This window comes from Zeugodacus cucurbitae, chromosome 2 (genome assembly GCF_028554725.1).
Source record: "Zeugodacus cucurbitae isolate PBARC_wt_2022May chromosome 2, idZeuCucr1.2, whole genome shotgun sequence".
Classification (NCBI taxonomy): Eukaryota; Metazoa; Arthropoda; class Insecta; order Diptera; family Tephritidae; genus Zeugodacus; species Zeugodacus cucurbitae.
In genome coordinates, this window is record NC_071667.1 from 793,832 (window position 1) to 817,456 (window position 23,625).

At 29.2% G+C, this 23,625-nt stretch overlaps 2 protein-coding genes and 1 long non-coding RNA gene across 4 annotated transcripts; 1 reads left to right on the plus strand and 2 right to left on the minus strand.

The window, feature by feature from the left end:
- Positions 1 to 202: 202 nt before the first annotated feature.
- Positions 203 to 870, minus strand: LOC128919798 (uncharacterized). The gene is made up of 2 exons (XR_008469927.1): positions 294 to 870; positions 203 to 254 (listed from the first exon to the last, which is right to left on the minus strand). It is a non-coding gene; the product is annotated as an uncharacterized LOC128919798 (long non-coding RNA).
- A 1,141-nt stretch (positions 871 to 2,011) lies between these two features.
- LOC105208369 (uncharacterized) lies at positions 2,012 to 4,091 on the minus strand. Its single transcript, XM_029037844.2, has 2 exons — positions 3,744 to 4,091; positions 2,012 to 3,672 (listed from the first exon to the last, which is right to left on the minus strand). The coding sequence occupies exons 1-2, from the start codon at positions 3,910 to 3,912 to the stop codon at positions 2,960 to 2,962; spliced, it is 882 nt and encodes a 293-aa protein (XP_028893677.1). The 5' UTR covers positions 3,913 to 4,091; the 3' UTR covers positions 2,012 to 2,959.
- A 713-nt stretch (positions 4,092 to 4,804) lies between these two features.
- On the plus strand, positions 4,805 to 12,944 carry Pnrc2_1 (Proline-rich nuclear receptor coactivator 2). Of its 2 annotated transcripts, none has more exons than XM_011178135.3 (3): positions 4,805 to 5,400; positions 5,474 to 5,928; positions 6,864 to 12,944. In XM_011178135.3, exon 3 carries the CDS (start codon positions 7,490 to 7,492, stop codon positions 8,471 to 8,473), a length of 984 nt encoding a protein of 327 aa, XP_011176437.1. In that variant the 5' UTR covers positions 4,805 to 5,400; positions 5,474 to 5,928; positions 6,864 to 7,489; the 3' UTR covers positions 8,474 to 12,944. The 2 variants fall into 2 exon arrangements, with proteins under 2 accessions (XP_011176437.1, XP_054081099.1); XM_054225124.1 differs by having other exon boundaries at positions 4,806 to 4,953; positions 5,079 to 5,928.
- The last annotated feature ends 10,681 nt before the right edge of the window (positions 12,945 to 23,625 follow it).

Sequence of the window (23,625 nt, forward strand, 5' to 3'; positions counted from 1 at the left end):
ATGCTACTAAATAAGTAATATACGAATGCATATTATGTTATTTCAAAAAAACTAAAAGAAATTATCCACCAAACTCTGTTTGCATTAACTCTTGATACATTTCTATAGCTAAACAAAATATTTAATGCGAAATAACACCCCGATTATCTTTGTCATGAAACTAATTATGTTTGTTGAATAAAATTGCAAGGGACGAGAGATAGTAAACAAATTATCGAAATTCATTCAAACATATTTCACACCTATGTTCATTGCTAGAATTATGTAATAATCATATTAAAGTCCACCGGGACCAACTATTTTGTTCCTGCATTCCACTAATTGGGTGACGAAATAAAATCACGAACTTTAACAATTTTTGGTAGTAATCAGTTCTAACCCTAGACAGTCAAAGCTTTGGGTATTTTTAACACGAGATAAACATCTTACAAAAACGCATTAGTTTTATGAATGCTCATACCACAGAAAGAGTATAATACCGGCTAATCATATAATAAAGTTATAAGTGCCAAATTATTATTATTACTGTTTATTTTCAATGTGTTTCTGAAAAATGTATTTTTCAATTTCGAAACGGACGAAAATTTGAATTCTCCATTTTGGTTGGCGTAATGTTGGCACACATTTAAATAGACTTATTAAACTATAAGGCAAATAGAAGTTCATTATGCCCCATTACTAAGGATGAAAATATAAAAAAACATGATTTGTTGATATCTTGAGTTAGGTTTCTAATAATTTTTAAACTTCCATTGAAAGTCAATCAATGTTCAAGTATTCATATTAGTTTTGATTCAACTTTACAGCACAATTTGTCGTTTAAATATATACAAATATATTGACTATTATATATATTTTTTCAAAATTGTCAATTCAATTCATCAATACATCCACATATACATATACAAATAAAAAACGATTATATTATTAAATACTTGCATATACTAAATGACTTAACGAAATAGGTATGCCGTATATGAGTATATATGTATATAAAAAGGTTCATGATTATCATTTATATTTGCACAAATATATGGTACTAATTCTACGTAAAAATCTTTATTCATAAGTATAAGAAAAAATATCATGTAGTGTTTATTTTGCAGCTTAAAAAGAAAAAAATACATTGCCAATTAAAGTTAGTTTTATAGACGTTAATTGGTACTTAACGGACTTCATTTCTGACTATTTTTAAATTGAAGTACATTGATTAACTTGCAGTCATACATACGCTCGTATTTACCCACATTTACATTACCACCAGACGATCTATATAAATACAGTGGAACTTCTCCAACTCGAATCACCATAATCCACAAAAAAACTTCGAGTTATGGAAATTTGCAATAAAACATAAATGTTTCAAAAAGCTGTAAAATATAGGTTTATACACAGTTTCGCATACAGTTTTATGTACATACGTAAAAACACGTATTCTGTAATTTTGTTTCTTTCAGTTTGCTATTGTTTGGATCTTGACGTCTGTGTCCCATGCTTTTGTTACATGATTTATGAAATCAATTAGAATATTTTTTCATATTTCATATTTTTTATTCTCCTCCATACAATGTAGAGGGACTCATTTAAAATTGTGCTTCGATAGTAAAATTTTAAATTTTGTTTTATGGCCTGGTCGAAAAGATCGATTTATGGAAGGAAATTTGTATGAAATTTGGGTTCTATTGGCAATTTAATAGTTCGAGTTAAGGAAATTTGAGTTATGGAAGGAAATTTGTATGAAATTTGATTTCTAAACGCTATTTTCAATACAAAAGTTCGAGTAATGGAGATCTTCAAGTTATAGAAGTTCGAGTTATGGAAGTTCCACTGTATCTACATAACCCACGTAAATACTTATTTAAGTAACACAAAATAATTTTATTGTTGATAGTTTTATAAATAAAGATATATTTGTTCATTAATAACAAAAAAAATTTCGAGTTGAAGTGAAAGAACACCGTTGTATTTAAAAAATATCGAAGTCATACTAATAAAATAATAATGTGTGATGTGACACTAGTAAAGTGTGATTTTTTATAAGAGAGCCAACAAAATTACTATAACAAAAAAAAACAGTTCGCAGACACTTTGAAATATTATTCTTATAATTACGTCATATATTCTTTTTTTTTTAAGCTTAAATTGCAAACAAATATAATACAAGTACATAAAATTAAATACAAACAAAGATTAATATATCAATGTCCTTGTGAACCATATACTTATTACAAAAAATTGCAACATATATAATAAATTTGACTTCAATATAGATACAAATTTTAAACATATGTATATCAGTAATCTTACGAATGAAAAAATAAACTACTCTGTGTATCCTTTGTATTTACTATTCGATAGCATTTCGATACATAATATACTGTACTGAAATTATTCCTACAATGCAAAAATTATCAGTTTTTGTTACAATTCCATAATTAAAGTAAATATTAATGTGTTTATGACAATGATAAAAATACAAATTTCATAAATAAAATTTCGTGCTAGCATTAAAGAATATTTAAATTTGATTTTATTATTTACACCCTTATTTTTATTTAAATAAAATATATCGAACATTAATTCAAAATTCGAAAATCCATGAACAAGACCTCAAGTAAGTATACACTCTACAATATAGGCATACATATACTATATTTCTTATTAAAACACAAAGACTAAAGTATTGTTTTTATTTTATCCTTTATCATCATAAAAAATGTCAATTCGGTTAGTCGAATACCAAGATATACATATATATGTATATAGATATATCAGCATAAGACATTATTTCGCGTTGAGGAATTTAAAAAGTTATACCTTAATTACCGAATGTAAACGTTAATTAATAATTGACTGACTATGAATATATACAATATTATTAATGCATACAGATTTTTATCCATTCGAAAATATTGAAAAACCAAATAAGTTTTAATCACAACATTTTATTAATGTACAATTATATGTTGAATCTAGCTTTATGTGGACAGTTCTTTTCGTTGTCATTTTGTTGTGCTAACTCTTCTCGCATTATCAATTTGGCAACTGCAAACTTTATAAGGGATTGTCTCCGAGCCGTGAGTTTTTTAATGCTGCTGGCGTATCCAAGAAATGTCAAATCTAAGCCATCAAAATTTCTTCCCCCCAAAGGGTCAAGATAATTTCCGGGATCGATTGATGCTATACTTTTTGAAGATGAATTATGAATAATGTCTTCATTATCCGGTTCATTCATTAATTCATCCCAACCCCCAGATGTATTCTCATAATCTGAAACTGCACTGGCTATTGCTTGATATGTTTCATCATCGACTTCATCTATTTCACCTTTAATTTTGCTACTTGGACCATGCGTCGTGTTAACCTGCGCATTTTTAATATACTCATCGTGGCTATCTATATTTGTTCGGCTTTTAAAGTTATTATTTATTATATGTGGTTGAAAGTCATTTATTCTTCTGTCATACTTTCTTTTTTTTACCCTTTTTTGAAACGTGCTTTGATACTCATCGGAGCTATCATTGTGTAACATGAATGGTTTAAAAAAATCCATGTGTTCTGACCACCGCCAAGATTGATATCGGGCTTCAAATCTATTACTTGTTTTAAAACTTCGAAGGTATTTGGAATAACAATCTTTTAGAGTTCTCCATCTTTTCTTTGTATCATCAACTGCAAAAATAGGAATTTTATTACTAACGCCTTTAGACAAATATATATTATATTTGTAACAAATAAAACACCTTTAATTCTTAAATCTGTGGGTATACGATCTGTAAGAGATATCCAAGCTTCTTCCTTTTCTAATTTGTCCTTTGCACGCATTACTTTTCTGTCATATAAAACGGGGAAATGTTTAATTTCTTCAATCAACTTTTCAGTAAAGGTTATCATTTCAGATGCATCCAACATCCTTGCATAATACTATGTTTCTTTTTCTAAAACTTTCTAAATTAAATCATTTAAGTTTGAAAATAAATAAACAAACAGAGAAAAAATATTGCAGCACGGCATATTCCAAATACAATTTCTTTGATGATGCCATTGAGTTAAATTTTTTACGCAAATGAAAATATCAAAAGTGTGACTTTGTTTTAGCAACTCCTAGTTTGTTTGTGCCAGTTCATAAATGAAGACTTTTGTTGCCTCAACTCGTGACAAGTTACTTAGAGGAGCGACAAGGAAAGACGAAGAATCCCTTAAAAGGAAATTACTTAATATTCTTTGCAATATATAATTGGTCAATTTGACGGTACTACTTCAGTAAAGACATTACCATTAATAATTAGGTATGTATGTGTTTAATAGATACCGACAAAGAGGAAAAAAATATTCTCTTTTTAGAATAAATTTTGTATTAAGTAAAGGCTGAGTTTCATGTCCATTTTTATCCGTAGTATAAAAAGAATATAGTTTAATATATTTCCTTTTGTCAAAGATTTGATATAACTGTCTATCTTTATCCTGATCAGTTATTTCTGTTTTAGTACAACTGTATACCAGCGAACGAGTAAATTGTCAAGAACTAACAAAATATACCCTGTAAAATTGTGTTGGAGCAACTCTGCTATTTTCAAACAGGAGATTTGGATCTCATAAATTAGCTGTACATGTTTCCCATTTCCAAAAACTAAAGTAATACAAAATTGAATAGGCTAAAAAGAGATGAATAGTAATATGTTTGTCAGTACTGATTAAGTAAAATTTCCCTGTTTTTCTCAAAATCCCCTTTTTTGTTGAATGGATACTTAAAATACCCTGGCAAATAGGTAAATTTTTAGGGTAAAATATTCGTTTAAAAGAACTGGTGTGTCATCTGAAAATTAAGTTAAGACATAGCAGCGTTGATGTTAAGTTCGGAGAAGGCGTGGAAAAACGCGGAAACCACACAAGCCAAACGCATTAGAATTTCTAAAACAGTAAAAATCGTTCGCGGTGCGTTATAGCCAATTGGTGAGAATTCTGGTTAACAGAAGTTGATTAAAAAGTTAAAAGTGCAACGATTAATACTATAAAAATTCTGTAATAATTACAAGATAAATATATAATCGCAATTGTTTTTAAATTGCCGTTTTTAGTGTAACGTGTCGACCGAAGAGTTGGTATAATGTAAAAACGAAAACGAGACGGCATTTAATATTCGAAAGTGATGACAAACACATTATAAAATTCATTAAACAATAGTGTTATATAGAATTTACCTTATATAAAACAAACTGCAATAGAAATATTACTCTTAATTGCAAATAAATCATCCGTACAAATCGTAAAATATAAGTGGAAAATAACTAACAATATATCAATACATGGGAATCAGTTTCTTCGGCAATTGTCCGAATATCGATAGACCTTGTGTGGTTTAAGCAATTGGAAAAAAATCGGTGTGTATGCGGAATGAAGGTATATCCCACTTGCTTCTGTTATATTAATCTAAAAAAGTTCAAATAACAGAGCGTTTTCCTTCTCTACTTAGTTTCCAATTAGAGAAATATAAATCCATATTTTAAGTGAAATTAAAACAAGAGTTTATCGCGCAGCACTCAGTTACAAAAGCTAAAGTTAAGGTGAAGTGTACAAAGGATGCGATTTTCTGTTATTGTGTAAATCAAACATATCTTAACTGAAAATCAATTTCATATTCAATGTGAAATATAGCAGTGGTTGGAATAAGAAAATTGGGCTTAATAATCCCATTTTACTGAAATAAAGAAAATCGTTATTTGTCTGCCATTTTGCATTCGTAAACGAAAAAATACATATACATGTGCAAGAAAATACGACGTTTCCGAAGACGCAATTCGAATTTCGTACATGATAGAGTGAGAGCAATAGTGATCCAAGTTAATGTCAGTTTATGAGAAACTAAAGCTCCGTTGCAGTGCTATAGCCAATTAGAAGAGTGCTGTGAAAAGGTTTACAAAGCGAAAAGTGAGTAAATTTTTCATTTCGTATATATATATATCAAATAAATATTAAAATAATAGGACTTAAAAACTGACTCCTGTGTACGAAAAAAGTCTAACAGGGAAAAGTGGCAACGTCGCCGTTTAATAAACAATTCAAATACCTCATTTTCCATGTTTGATACTTAACTAAAAGTTTAAGTGCTTTTATGCTTTTTTGTGCTACCTTCTCGCCAACTTCAACCACGAATGAAAACAAAAATTTTCAAAAGAGGACACAATAAAAGTCAAATGAATAAGTAAAACTTGTTAATTGGGTCGGCTTTAGTATACTATCCCAGGCTTTCGGTAATAAAATGGGTATCGTTGGAAAGAGGAGGCAACCCTTTTTGCTATTTTTTAAACGAAGATTTGTGTAAAATGTTAAATATTTATTTACAGCTATTTAGGTAATAAAGTTTATAAAATAAATATGCAGAAACAATGTGGTGAAGTGTAAGTGTAAAATAAGTGCATAATATTAATAAAATATGCAGTATATATTGTGAAAATTCAAGATAAAAGTAGCACTTATTCTGGATTCTTAATCTGGAGAACCTCCTCTTTCCAACGATACCTATTTTATTACCGAAAGCCTGGGATAGTATACTAAAGTTTCCCCTGTTAATTTATTAACTCTTTTATAAAACAATATTAAATGTGTAAATAAAGTTCTGAGTCAAATCAGCATTATATTTTATATCAGTGTCCAATAGTTTTCACAGTTCTCGTTTGCATTTTGTAGTGGCGGCATTCAGTCACCATTTAAAAAACACCCTAGTTAAGTGAACTTAGTAGTTTCGAGTAGAACTTACTCGCACTTTGGCCAAGATTTTAAAGTGGAATTTTTATGTTTTTGAAAACGTTTCGAACTATTAATCGAGTTTATTGGCAAATATTTATTTTGTAATTTTTTTTTAGGACCCTAACTAGATGTACCGCCGAGCTCATCCACGAACGGAAGGATCATACAGAAGGACAAAGATTCGAAGAAGACGAAGGAGCATAAGCTAATGAGTAAAGTAGCTAAGAAAGGTTAAAACAAACCAGAAAAATCAACAGACTGATTAACAATACAAAATAAAATTATATATAAAATATATATATATGTTTATACATAGCAATATATATAATAATTATATGTATGTATATGTAAATAAGCAAGAAAGCATAGGGAGAGAAAAATTAACAAAAAACACTGATAGAAAAGGAAAAGAAACTGTGAGTTTGATGCTGGAAAAAAGTAAGAAAACTTTCGGGAAGCAGGCGTAATTTAAAATTATCATACAACAGTGCGTGAAAGCAGATTTTCTACTTAAAAAAAGAGCAAAGAACTACTGACTTTGAAAACGGATAAACCTAAATTAACGTTGATTTTATTGTGTGTGATATTTAAAAATTAAGCATTACTTTAAACACAACATTGGAGAGACGAAAGGCAGTGCGTATTTAAAAAAATAATAAAGATATCAGATAATAACAAACTAATCCACTGAATTAGAGCTGAATCGGGTAAAAATAGAACGGTAAAAATAGAATATCGAACAATGACATACTCGCACACTAGTGTTAGTAATAATTTTAAAATGACAACAACCACAGCAGCAGATGCGACAACAATCCGTTTAAAGAAAATTTCTAATGGAGGTGGAGTTGGTAATGTGAATCGCAACACACCGACTACTGCTATAAATGTAACTACACATTCCAACAGTATTGATAGCAGTACAAATTACCAATCCTATTATCACCAACAACAAGTGTTAAGTTCTTCACCACCTGGTTCTGTAATGTCCTCGGGTGCATCCACCTCATCTACAAGCAGCGACTCATCTCTAGGTTCAAGTGGTGTTGGCAGCGGACACTCTTCTTCGCGTCAACGTAAGCATCAGCAGCGTAAGCAGGAGCAAACCCAACAATTACAGCAGCAGCGCGATTCGCCCCTGCTTACAAGCGGGAGTGACAGCGGAGTTTTCTTTAGTAATAATAACCATAATTACCAAACGCATTATGGTGGTAGACGTGGAGGTAGCAGTAATAAACAGCGTGATGGTCAAAAATCACCTCACTTCCAACAGCAGCAGCATCAGCAGCAACAGACCCGTCAATCGCCAGCTGTTATATTAGGAGGAGGAGGAAATTGCGTTACAATTAATAGTAACAGTGGCAGTGCCGGTCGCAAAACTCGCGCAAAATTCGCCATCAGCAATAGCCCTTTGTTTGGTAATGTATCGCCAACACAATTGTTGATACCAACTGCGTTGACGCATTTCGCCGGCAGCAAATGCTTCGATGCACCGGCGCCTACGGCATTACCAAAACCACCACAGCATTGGACCCTGGGCAAGGCGGAACATAAGACAACCAGCAGTGCTGGTCCCGGCTTGCACAGTGTAACGACTGCGCGCAACCCAGCACTAGCAGCTGATGCACATACCTGTGGTGGCCACGTTGTGAAGCACTCGAAGCGTAATTTGCTAGACGATTTCGATACGCACAATCTAAAATTATTGTTAAATGTGCAATCATAACCGCTTTCCACTCTTAATAATATCCGTACAGCAGAATAAACTTCAATTCACCATTTAACTAGCGAACATCAGATAAATATATTTAAAAACAGTGACTTCAATTAATAAGAAAACTGAGTTATGTAAATTGCACGAATTCAAAATGTGATATTCGCAATGAACTATGTATGAGTGCACTCTGTAAAACAAATATAAAATCAAAATTAACATCGTAGAACTTCAAAAAAACTCATATAATAATATTTACAATTCTCTGACCTGGAAATTAGTAGAATACAATAATGCAAACTAGTAAATGGTGTGATAAAAATTTAAACTAAAAACAAGCCTAAATAATATAAATGTACGTGGAAGATACTTTAATTGCATTAACGCAAGTTACGACACAAATAACAAATGCTTGTGATCTCAAGTATATAATAAAATGAAATAATTAATTTTAATATATAAAATGGTTGAACAAACAAAAACAAAAAATCGGGAATGCAAAATTCCAAATTTCAATAATTTAGTAAAATTTCACATCTTGTAAAAGGAACTTTGTACAAATTATTTTTCGACATTAAGTTATAATTATTAATGGTTTAAGAAAATTTTAAAATATAATTCAGTCTAGATTACACATATGTTCAACACCGAAAACAGGATCAAAAACGACAAACAACACAGTGAAACATTAGATAATATAATCGCCACAAATATTGTATAATAATTACTATTAAAGAACTTTGTGAATTCTGGCTATCCTGTTGTTCGCAAAGGGAAGTGACTTTGAAAATATGAATTATTTTAAATAACGAATTCTATCAACCCACCAAAGTAAAGAAGAAAATCTTTGATCATTAATTAATACAAACAATAAATAACAAATGTAAACAAAATGCAATAAAAGCAATAAAATAACAACGAGAAAAAAACATTTAATATGTGACCTTAGGCGTTAGTCTAAATAATGCGGAATGACCTTGCGTCACACCTTAAGACAACCAGGACAACAGCAGTTGCAGCTGAAAACATGTGAACCAATCTTAACGATATTAACATAAAATCACCATCGGCAGCGACATTAGATATAACATTAAACATTCATCAAGTGGGGGTTATGTTCAGCAATGGCGGCAGACAATATAAAACATATTTTTTGTAACATATGCCAAATTTATTTTACTTACCATAAAACAACAAGATTCTCATTATTCGTATTAAATTTTTATAATTTGTAATTTTAATTTTGTAAAATAAATTAATTGTAGATTTATGTAATTGTAATTTCAAAGCTATTACCCTTGTACCACTAAGCGTTGCACTTGCGCCAAGACATCAAATTCCGACATCCTTAATTTTGATATATTTTTGATTTCACAGATTTGTTCAATGCAAGTATTTTATTGCTTTTTTAATAATAGAAAATTGAAAACGAAAGTGTAAATGCAGCTCTTTGTATTTAACATGATTTTGACTTTAAATGTATTCATGATGATGAATTAAATCAAATTATTTTTCAAACTTAAAATTTGAATGTTTTGGCGCGGATGTCACGTTTTTTGTACTTTACATTTAAATAGAATTGTAATTTAAATAATATAGTTATATTTATTTATAGTTTTCTATCTTTTAATTCAGCATCTTTCATATTAATTTGTAACTTCATTACTTAATATGTATTTACATAAGTCGTCTTGACTGAACTGTAGGTAACTGTAAAATTTGTACTATATTAAAAAAAATGGAGATCACCCTCAATGTTATTATAAGAAGGTTAACATTTTGAAAATTTGTATTAGCGAAATAATATGCTGAAAAGTATTTGCAGAAATGACAAAACCCCAAAGATAAATGTTAACAAATTTTAAACTAAAAATTGTAAATTTAAAAATGTTTGAAGATACTTTTCCATCTTCAAGCAATGTACAAACCATAAATACAACAATAGAAAAAAGACAAAACCAAGCGGCCACAAGGCCTAATACAAAAATTTGCGCTTTAATTTATTGATACGAACCACATCTCTTCAAAAGTCGTTTGAAAAGTTATGCAACTTTGAAGAACTGTTCCTCAAATTAAAATGGTACATACATAAATGTACATTTATATTCGGAAAGTTTTTTCTAAGAACCCCAAGTCGTAGCAAACATCATTACACTCAATTCTGTCCGCTGATGTACCCATGTATTTACATTAATAAGTAATACATAGAAGCCAGAAAATGGTTAGCATATTATTGCTAAACACGTAATTCAATGAAAGCTAGTCCTTTCTGCAAGAAGAATTAAAAAACGAATAATAGACGGCGTTTATATGTATGTATCCATAAAAATTAAACATTGATTGAAATATACGTTCAAATTAAGAGAATGCACGATGCTAAAGTAACTGCTTCTTATGATGAAAATTTAAAATGTAACTTGATTACAACTGCCTTAAAACAGTATCGTGGTGAGTGATGGTTTGCAGCTATAGAAGAACACTTAAGCCCAGTACCTTTTTTTATTAGTTCATAATAATTATTTAAGGGGGGTGTTAATGGATAGATTTTTCTGTCTGTCAACTGATTTATATCAAATTAAATTGTGATGGATTATTAAGCATTTGCCGGAAACACGGTACAACAATGTCCGATTTACCAATAAGAAAATTATAATATTAAAAATGTATGCAAAAATATGCTTAAAAATGGTTCTGGTTTGACCGGGTCCGAAGCATTTCAATTATCTCTTTTGGTCATGATTGTAAACTAAAAAAATCTATACATACATATATGTTTTAAACGGTTTTAAGAAACGATGAAAAGAAATTTGAATGGAAACTAGAGTATTTCAGTAATAGGGAATAAAACGAATGCTTCGGGAACTGTTGTTAGCAAAACACACTAAATCTGAGCTGCTGTTGCCAATTTTTGTGAATATGATGCAAATGTCAGTTGCAATCTTAAATGGTAAATATTTTGAATTTTGTGATGCTATATACGTATGCTAGTATGTATTGAATATATTGTATTTTGTTTATTTGTTTTTTTTTTTTGTTAAAATTGTGAAATATTGTATGTGGTCACTTTGTGAACATAGAATATAATTATTGAATTCCATGATAGTAATGTAAAAATTAGAAATTGTAAATTTTTCTACGCCTTCTTCCAGGAAGGAGACAGAAAGAATAAATACTAAATCATTAAGAGCGCACAATGTTATGGAATTGGTTATTAGTTGAAACAATGAAATTGATTAATACTAAAAATGTGACCAGTTGATGGATGTGCGATATTTGAACTACACACAATTGTTAATTAAAAAACATTGTAGATATATGTAGGAATATTGTATTTATTGCAAACATAATATAATTATTTTGGGTTATCTTTCACACATAAACCCAAGGATCCATAGACGTAAAACAGGTTGAATTTGCATTTTAAGATTTTCTTTCCCAATTGTAGATTTTTATTATGTTCAAATGAGTACACAATGTTCATATAGCCCTTTTCAGAGCAAAAGCGAAATAAATTCAATTGGCATGTGAAAAATATTATGTTATTACATGCTAAACTTGTCTTTATCTGTGAAAACGACTATGTAAACTACATAAAAAATATAAACAAGTTATATATAAATATTTTAAACCTTTGCCTGTTCATATAAGGCTTATAATTTCGTATATACGCATTTAAATTAATGTATATGCAAAGCTTCTTACTCTTTTGCCTCATTTTCGGAAAGTGCAGCAGTGATATTTGAACGCAATCAATATTTTTATTTAATCTTAGTTTATTTTAGTCTACGTATACGCTCTTGATCAGTGTCAATAGTTTATTCCAATAACCCATCAAGAAATGCATACAGAGTAATTGTATGATAATAATTTGCTTTAGAGAAAACTCCAAATTACCACACACTCAGCCACTAAAAAGAGAAATTAAGGGTATTGCATTTTTAAATGTAAGTAAAATACAAACAATTGTATTTTGAATACTACTCAATCTCAACTCACATACATATTACAGACCCCATAGTTATTAAATAACATCATAAAATAATTTGAATGATTTGCATACATTTATACCGCAAATAAACCGCATGTGATTTTCATTCAACATTTGCATTATAATTCGCCATTTGCTACTGTGCCCAATATTGTTAGATAACGAGAACTGAAAACTACAGAATTTTTTTTTATTAGGGATACACCATCTAGTACAAAATCTTGCTCTTGAAGGAGCACATTACGAATGTTTTATTGTAGTATTTACTATGGAATTTTAATTTTCATAATGTGTGTATTGCATTGTAGCAAACAGTGCTTAAATATATTTTATGAAAGTATTAAATATGCAAATTCTGAGTGAAAATCGCGTTGAATATCCCTTTGTCAGTTTTTTAAGTTTTAAGAAATGCATATATTGTGGCAAAAAATTAAATTCATTCTAATTACCCGGTATATTTAACATATTTCACTTAATTTTATTCCATCTGAAATATCTCATACAGTGTACCACAAAATATTCTTATCAAGCCAATTATAATATGTATATACACACATACATACGTAAAGTTTTATCCAGTTATTAAATATTTGTGATTAAGTATAAATGTTGAAAAGAGAGTAGTACGCAGGCATTATTAATTTATGAAAAGCTTTAATGAAGACTTGATATGTGACAATTACAGTAAAGAATAATCATAATACAATAAATTAAAAAATAAACATGCACACAAATAAGAATATTAATTATAAAAACAAAAAGTAAATATCCTTTTATACAAACCTTAAAGTACACTTCCGCACATATGTATGAATATGCAGACAATGTGATCGTTTTAAATTAATTCTCTCAATGCTTGTATGTATTTATAAAAGTGGATGATACCGAAGCCCTTATATATGGATGATACATTAAAATTAGTACAGAAAATTCAGGGCTTCTAGGAAAAAGTGAAGGGTAGGCGGAATGTATTGCGAAAATATACTCGAATATTATTTCGATATCATATTGCTTTGATGTTTATAAATATGTATACGCATTATTCTTAGTGCGAATGCTGATCCATACATCCTGTGTTTTTATAAACCGTATGACGTGTGGAATGCTCAAGCTTATTGTTTATGCACATACCAGATAAATGTGCTGAAAACTATAAAACAAAACAAAAAAAAAAAAGAAAACCAAAAAAAAAAAAAGAAAAAAATATAAAAAAATTTGATTACAAAAAACATCCTTCCAAAGAGCAAATCAACAAAGAGATTGTAACCGAGGGAAAAAGTTTCAAATTCCTGTGTGCAAGAATGAAGAAGATTAAAAAATGAATGTTGAGTTACGGTGAAAGAAAGAATATATCAACGCACATAGAAAAAAGAAACACTTACACTTTTTCAATCGACAGTGCCAGTTAAATTCAAATGAAAAACAAATAACCATTACATGTCATTTAACATTTTCTCCTATAAATGTTAAGCAAACATGATTTTTTGTCATTCTCATTTTAAATATTATTTTACGTACATACATCCTTCGCTTTGTCTAAACTTTGTTCAAATGCAAAATGTTCACTTACATGAACCCTTTACGTTTTATGGAATAAAACGATAGAAAAAAAAATGCAATTTTGTGTGATAAAATTATTTAGAACATAGATCGTTTAAATCCTGCAATCACAGTCGGCCTATCAGAGACCGATAATCTTTGTTCCATCTTATATGAAAATGAAAGATATTTAATTTGCTAATTTTGGTTATAATGAAACACGATTAAATATTCAGAATACCATTGGTTTAGAAATTTGATATATGTATTTACATTTATATGGAAATTTTTCTTTAAATATTGTTTTGTGATTTTAGTTTTGAAAATATATACAAAATACAAATGTCATATTAATTTAGCAGATCCATAAAATAAAAATACTGATTTAAAAAATGTACAAAAAAGTATAAATCTGATTGTCTATGAAATATATGTGTTACAAAATCAAATGTGAGTAAAAATGAAGAACTTTCATTATCATCAAAATTGTAATAATTAAAATTAATAAATGAAGAGAAACAAGTAAAGATAAAAAAATTTATTGCACATTTTTATGCAGTAAATAACCAAAAAAATTGTAAAATGTTCATAAATATATATAATTTGTAAAAATTTGTAATTTTTTTAATTTCATCTGTGTGAAGAATTCAACACCAATTTTAAAAGACCAAAACCTACAAACGAATAGTAATTGTCAAGTATCCAAATCCGTTTTTTCTTTTTTAAGTACCGATTTGCGCAAAAACAATAATAACAACAGAAACGATTATATATAAATAAAAAGTTGTACAATATGTAAAAATTTCCGATTTTACATTTGTACAATGAACCAAAAAATATTGTGTTTCAATTTTTTAAGAAGAAGCAGTGCACCTATGTATAGTGTTTCGTATATTGTCTGTATTGTATTGTATTGAACAAATTATCGTAACTATGAGTGCCAAGTTTTCGTACATACATTGTCACAAAAAGCAAGCGTGTGCGTTCGTATATCACAACAATCAGGTAAAAACTCATTCGCTTTGGCATCGACTTGGCTAAGCGCCAAAATTAAGAAAAAATAATAAATTCATAAAAAATTTGTGTAGAAATTTGGATGTTAATGGTAAATCGCATATATTTAAGAATTGTCAAATTTGTATATATCTGTGGTAGAATTATTCAGGAAAGTGAAATGGACGTGACGAAAAAGTGTCCATTAAAGTGGAGACTTTTACGGCACATTATAGTACCATATAGAAGTTGTACATTCAAACTCTCTGAAATTAACCTTTTTCATTTTTCGTATTGCTGTGTTATACCGCACTTTAGCCTAAATGTAATATCAGACACTCAGCGCTAAAAAAATAATCAACGAATCAAGATGAGATATCATGGTGTATATATATGTATGTACATACGTACATGCCCATACTGATACATATATACATATATGCGTTTACTATAGTAATATACATATAAATGGGGTGTGCGTCTAATATCATATATTTGTTAAGTGAAACAACCACCTTGATATAGTGTCTTGCTGAGAGAAAAAGAAATTGTAAAATTACTGACATGAACGCATTAAATGGTAAACGGTTGAAAGTATGCCGATAGTTGTTTTCGAGTAATTGTAAGAACAAATGTAAAGATTTTTGAGCCAATGTAATAATAACTTAAAACTATCATTTTTGTTTAGTATATGTGTGGACACATGCATGTACATATGTACATATATTTGTATATATAATTATACATGTTTATGCTTTTGAAATCAATGATTTGATGTAGTTTTTTTCAATTAAATTATTATTGCCACTCATGTTTAAATTTAAATTGTAAATTTTTAAAATAATATCGGCTTGCTTGATACAGTTGAACCTAACGGATACAACACATACGATGTTCACAAGAGGACGCCTCTAGATTGAAAACATCAAAAATCAAATACTAAATATGTTTTAGGGAATCCTCTAAACGATACAAACACTGAACAATTACAACTCAAACACCAATAACTGCTTTGCATTTTTACTTAAGTAAAAGTTTAATATATACATTCATATGCACATATGTATGTATATCAAATTTATAAAAGAAAGGTTTATATACAATATAAATTAAAACTTCTGAGTTTGTTGAATAACTCATAATGAAACATATATCCAAAATTATACGGTATATGGTTTTATAACGGGGTCGGGGTGTATATACATACATACGTGCAAATGTGAATAAATCAATAAGAAAATAGTGTAATATCAAAATCCGTAAAAAACGAAGGAAGACATTGCAAAATTTAAATATTAAGTAATTCAATAGATACATAATAATTAGCGATAAGATAGCAGTTAAAATATCAGTGTTTTCATTCTCTGTGATTTTTGTATTTAAAGTTAAGAGAAGTCATGTGTGTCCTGCTATATGTTATAAAAACGGGTAGATATTTGGAAGATCTAGTGTGTACAATGCTCTATTAATGCGGTACTTTCCTTTACATACATGCATATACATACATATGTATGTATGTGGAGTTTAAAAAAAAAAAAACTTATTCAAAATTAAAGATAAAGAAATGAATACCTTTAATAATAAATATGTATAATCACTCCTTAAAGACATATAAACAAACTTAGTCGAGATCAGTTGTTTGTCAAATTTCCACGAATATGTGTTCGTCAAAAATGGTACAAATGAAAGTTGAGGAGTTTTACTCAACAAATGATGGTTTCGTCAAAAAGTTAATGCGTTGCAAAAGCGGAATGCGACGATGTCGGCTTTCTGTTTCGATGGTTTGATTGAGTTTGAAGGCTAGGAAGCTAACTAGTTTAGTCTTCTCTTATAATTTTATCATTTTAAATATTCACACATGCATATATTATTTACAGTGCTTTATGGGGTGTAAGTTATTTTGAATGTACGGAAAAGGCTAATAAAGTCGGCTGCGCCAACTTTATGGGCATTCATACCTAATATCAAATAATGGATTGTGAAGAGTTTGGTGTCAGCATTAGTTACTTGCGTACATTAATTCAACCATGCATATGTATGTATAGCAATATTTAGACCTCATGGGATAATTCTTGAAATAGATTTTGGCTGGACTTAGATATTACTTACAACTTTAAATACCACTTCAAGTAAGCAATTACGAATGGACAGTACTATGAAATATGATGTTTTGAATAGGATGCAATTACAATTGTGAATTCTTTAGAAGTTAGTCATTTGATTTTGAAATGAAGCTGGCTTAAAAATAATTTGTAGAAATAGAGCACACAAATGCTGTAATTGCAAACGAAAACTAGAAGCAATGAGAGTTATGCATTAATCGGAGTGATATAGAATACCAACTTACATACTACATACGCATGAAAGAAAAGAAACCTGTTCAACATTCAATAAACTTTTTGATTTCAAAATAAAAAAATATAAAGAGGACAATTAAAAACACATACACGAGTATAAAAACAAGAAGTAACTAGATTCGAAGATGAATGGAAATGTATAGGTATCTTGTCATGTAGTCAACGTAAAATATTTAAATGTAAAGCAGCTAATTTGAAACTAATTGTGACGACGAAAAAAAAAATTGAAAATAACGTAAAATAGATACATAAATGGAAAGTTTTAATCATTAATATTTAAGCGCATGTGCTAAATACACAAATATACCTAAATATATAGTATGTACATATGTAAGTACAAGAAAAATTATAATGGATTAAAACTAAAGAAATATATGCTTACATATGTATATTGTATGCACGTCTGTAATAATTAAAGTCATTTTAGGTAAAATACCTTAAATTTTGAATAATGGAATGAAAGTAAAATTAAAATCACTCAACCGAATACTCATAATTGCAGCCCATATACATGGCACAATACGACAAATGCGCAAGTGGAACTACTACAACATACATATGTATATACATATATATTTGCTAACCGAATAACAAAACACCTTCATTGAAGTTAAGAACTACATAGGTACATACATACATACATATGTATGTACATATATCGAAAAACATGTGAATATCAAAAAGAAAGGAATACGAAGAAATTATTCTAAAATAAAATTGCATTTACTAAAATAGCATTATTTGTATTATCTATAGTTTTCACTACATACCCATTCAACATGTATGTGTGTATGCATATAAGCTGTTTGTCTGGATGAACTCTGAGTAAATATTTTTATATTTGGTAAATAAAAAAATTACATAAGAAGATGTTCAACATATGCATTTCTATGTAATTGATCCGCAGTTGAAATAATAATATCAAGCTGAATACCTTCTGTGATCTTCAGCGGAATTTCAACCAAAACTAAATTTTAGCACATATATACATACATATGTATATAAATGTAAACTAAAAACAATTAACAACACAAAACAATTAACATGCACACATAGTTTGTGCAAGAGAAAAACATTGTAACAATAACAAAAATGGTTCTTCTCATGTCTTTCCTACATAAAGTATGCCTTAAGTATATTTTTTAATTCAATCAAGAAATACAAACAGATGTACATACTTATATAAAACACATATTACAGCTAATCAAATTGATCGTAAACAAAATCATAAGTAATGAAGGGTGGTCAAACATATGTCTAATTGAAATCGATACTCCTAAAACAGACACATACATATGTACATATGTATGTATGTACATATATGTATGTATTTGCATACAAATAAAATACATGCATATGTATGTATGTATATCCCACCATTCCCGAAAATCGAATTCATTTAAAACAGAAAATAAGTCTTAAATGGATAGAAATACTTAAGTTAAAATTCGTGACATTATCCGCCCGAATTTATTCAGTCAGATCGTATGCATTGATAATAAATTAAATTGGAAAACGATTTTAGCATGTCATACTCAAATATAAAAATAAAAATAAATAATACAAAATTACCATAGAGAGTGAATACTAATTCCCTTCCTTGCCATTCCCAATTCCACTTCTCCATCCCAATCCCAATAGTTGCAAGCAAGAAATCCTTAGCAATTATCCCATCTTCCTTCCCAAAATCCCAAATATTTAAACAAAGAGATTAAAATTTTGTGCCTAATAAAGCGTGTGCTATAGAAAAGAGAGTACGTATTTTTCAATGCGATCCTGAACTCTGAAGGACTCTGGCTCCACATGTTTATCCGGATATGGATCATTAAGAAGGTAAAAATTTATTTTTTTAGCAAAAATAGAAAATGACAAATACATTTTGATTTATTTTACAGACCTACTCATACCTGTGGTCTAGAAATCTATTTGTAGGTGAAATTATAAACTTCAATAGTTTTCGTATAATTGATGCCTTCTACATATGTACATACATATAATATGTATATATATATGAACTTACCTACTCGAATTACTATAATCCACAAAAAACGTTCGAGTAATTGAAATTTTAATTAAAAAAATAAAAATTTTCAAAAATCTGTAAAATATACACACAGTGGTATTTCTCTAGCTCAAATCACCATAATCAACAAAAAAAACTTCCTGTTAGAGAGACTTCGAGTTATGGTATTTATTTAATCAAATAATTTTTCAAAAAGCTGTAAAATATAGATTTCCATAGTTTTATTAATCTATTTCGCATAAAGTTAAAACATGTTTTCTGTAATTTTGTTTCTTTCAGTTTGCTATTGTTTGGCTCTGGTCGACTGTATTCCAGTCTTGGTTACATGATTTATGTAAACCATAAGTGTAATATCATATTTTTTGTACTCCTTCATACGGAATAGAGCAATTCTTTTAAAATTCTGTCTCGATAGTAAGGTTTTAAATTTTGTATTTATTGAAGGAAATTTGAATGGAATTTGATTTCTATTGCCAATTTAATAGTTCGAGTTATAGAAGTTTGAGTTATGGAATATAATTTGTATGAAATTTGAATTCTAAACTCTATTGCCCATTCAAAAGTTCGAGTTATGGAGATCTTCGAGTTATGGAAGTTCCACTGTATATTTATACACAATTTCATTTATTTTTATGTCCTGGCTTTAAACGCTATTGCCAATTCAGGGGTTCGAGTAATGGAAGTTCAACTATATGGACATACTTTATAGTACTTATATATGTATGTATATCAACATATGTACACCCACTCACATAAGTATACATACGGTAGCGATTTTGGTCATATTTTTAAACAGTGTTATTCACTCTTTACCTCGTTGTTCATCAACCGTTGCTATTTACGCTTTCATACAAAGGTGCTGCGTTGTTAAATGTGTACTTTTATTTGTTTGAAAGAATGAACACAGAGAAAACTGCAGACACATTTGTATGTTGTATGCGCTACAGATACACAACAATTACTTACACTTAATGCATGAGTGGCAGTTGCCAATATACATATCTACCCAAACGTCGATTGGAATCAGCATTTTGTAGGGGAAACCATTGTAAGGAAGTTACGTTGTTGCAAATATCGATTATTCGTCCTCATATACATACATACATATTTTAGTACATACATACACAGATTTATGTGGAATGCGTTCAAAGGGTATTATCAAAATCGGTGGTTGTTAATAAAACTATATAGACGCATGGCGGTTCCATCGCTTATCTATTTATATTTATATGTACGTATGTATGTATGTATGTATGTATGTTGATGCCTAACGAGTTATACATAAATCAGCAAAAAAAAATATTTTTACATAAGTGGCGACTACTGTAATAATTTATACTATAATTTAATTGGTTTGCTGTATTTTTAATTATTTATTAATTTAACAACTTGCCAATTACTTTTGAAGCATAATATAATACATATGTACATATATATACAAAACACTATGCATATACAGTAGTTTTGCGAAATAACGAATATTCGTTTTAATGAAAACCGCTTATAACGAACATGCAAATTTTTTACATTGAGAAAGAGTTCAAAATAAAAAAAAATCGTGGTAAAACAGAATTAAAAATATAAATTGAAAAATTTCAAAAGAAATGCGCAAAATGAAAAAATGAGTAAAAATATATTGAATTTGATAAAAAAGTTTAAAATTATTGATCAGCACCAAATAGATTAGTGTCGAAACTAGTCCATTTTGGAAGAATTTAGCTGGGAGAAAAATATCCAATAGCACAAAAAGCTAAGAGCAGTAAAGAAGAACAATATCAATTTCTATTGATTGAACTTCAGGAAGGAGCCATCAAATATACATATGTACATACATAATTTTCGTATTCCAAAGTAGCGAACACGATTAATCAAGTTTTTAAATAGCTATAGAAAATTACAAATATTTCCAATGAAAGATTATTTTGATCTCGTATAACGAGAATTTGCTGAAATGAATTGTTCTGTTATAGTTTTTCTTTTAATATAATTTAATAAAACAATTTATTAAACAGCAATTTACGGATATTTAACTAATTTTTATCGAAAAACATACTCGAATTAACGAAAAATTCGATGTAACGAACAGGCCTAACAATTAATGGGTTCGTTATTTCGGAAAACTACTGTATTTACATACATAGCAATATTTATGTACCTGTATACATGTGTACATTTATGTACATACATACTTATTTATACACATAAATGTAGTGTGGAAGCGCGGATGGCACCACGTGGTTTGGTTCCATAGCCAGTGTTTGTAATTTTACTTTAATACTCATTTATATGTGCCTAACTAGTTGCCAGGGGGATATAGTGCTGTTTATGAATGAAATGCCCAGTCGGACATTATTGTTTACAAAATATATGCACGTTTACATATACATATGTATGTATGTACAGTGAATCAATTAAGTTTAGGTACAAAGATATTTTCTCTAATAAGCCTCTCATTTATTCATTTAAATTAGTAAAAAGTACATACATATGTATGTATGTATGCCCTTACATACACATGCTTACTTATGTATGTATGTACATACTTAGATTTATGTACGTGTTTATATATAGTACATATGGATCCGGGTTTCGAACTAAGATGCTCTACAATGAAGGCTATTAAATATTTCTTAAGCATGTGAATAAAAAAATTAATGTACATATTTATATGATATTAACCCTTAATTTTTTGTTTTGGTCTTTTTATTGTATGTACAACATATACATACATACACTATATAAAACCACTCAGTTCCAATATGGTTTCGGAATATAGAATCCAATGCTTACGTAAAGTGAATAAAAAAAAAATGAATGCAAACACAAGACTACACGAGCAATGCGAAACAAAACAATTGAAAAATAAATACATATAAAAAATATGCCAAAAAACGTGCCGTAGAAATTGCGCAGTGGGAAAATTTGGGACTTTACGTTTATTCGTTGAATGATATACACCCTGCGAGAAATTCACAACATACATATAAACATATGAATAGAACGCACTACCCCGTAATTCAAACAGGCAGACAGCACTTATGGTGCAACCTACGCTAAAAGGTCCTCTTAATCATGCGCAATAGTATAGCACCATTTTCTTAGATGCAGAAATACTTAAATCTGCGCAAAAATATAATTGTTATCCCGTTGTTTCGAGTTGCGTCTATGCCTTACGTTTTACTTAATCAATTAAAATGTATTTCAAAGTAAAAACAACAAAAATATATATTTGACTATACATTTTTGTCAAAAATTTGTCCTTTGAGTCGTTTTCACCAAAATTTTTGATAGGCGAGCAGCGTTCAAAGATAGCGAGCAGAGAAGTGACTAATCGATTACCGCTATTAACTTAATAGCTGTATTCGATATATGTACATATAAGTATGTAGCTGTATTAAGTTAATAGCTGTAATCGATGGGTACTTCTCTGCTGTCTTTTGGCGCTACACGCTTGTCAGAAATTTCGTATGTGAAAACAGCAACACAGTCATCCAGTTAAATTCGTACAAGAGAACAAGCAGGATTGCAACACAAATATTACCCCTTTGTTTGAACATCTGGATAGCTTGTTCGATTGGATTCTCTCTAAAGTTTGCCGAATCGAAAACAACTAATGTAATACAGATTTTTTTCTTTACTTTTACGACAAAATACATATTGTATATAGAGCACCTTTGGAACATGTTTCTTCGATTTTATCAAGCTTATGTAATCGTTAATTTGTCAGAATTTGCGGTTTAGATTCTCTCTGTTGGGTGTTGATAAATGAGTTTATATGCATGTGTAAATGAATATGTGTGCATATATAATATTGAAATGAATGGCAGAAAAAATTGTTTTCTCTGCATGGTTTCGTCTTTCTGCCCCTACGCAACAAATTGCCGACGAGTAGTCTTCGACGATAGCAATGAATCCAAAACATATGTACATACATATATTTATATAATATGTATACATATATGTATACACGCGGATATCTAAATTAGTGACACCCAGTGTGAAACGAAAGTCCGTATAACATTCTTAGCTGTAGGTTATAAGAAAGTTATGTACATTTGTACATTTCGAATTCTTGCTTGTTTGTATAGTTTCATATTCTATTTGAATTAATTTTTTTTTATTATTTGAGATTAGTTATAATGAATGCAAATACATATGTATGTACATATATACGTATATATGTATGTATGTGCGTATGAAATGTGTTTACGTGTGTGCTTTCTTATCAGAATAAAAAAAAGTTGAACAAACAAACTCAAAACGT

Bases quoted from the DNA above. Each gene is read 5' to 3' on its own strand.
- LOC105208369 (XM_029037844.2), bottom strand. From the start codon at position 3,912: ATGTTGGATGCATCTGAAATGATAACCTTTACTGAAAAGTTGATTGAA. The intron at 3,673-3,743 runs GTGTTTTATTTG...CTATTTTTGCAG, and splicing joins CACAGATTTAAGAATTAAAG to TTGATGATACAAAGAAAAGA.
- Pnrc2_1 (XM_011178135.3), top strand. From the start codon at position 7,490: ATGACATACTCGCACACTAGTGTTAGTAATAATTTTAAAATGACAACA.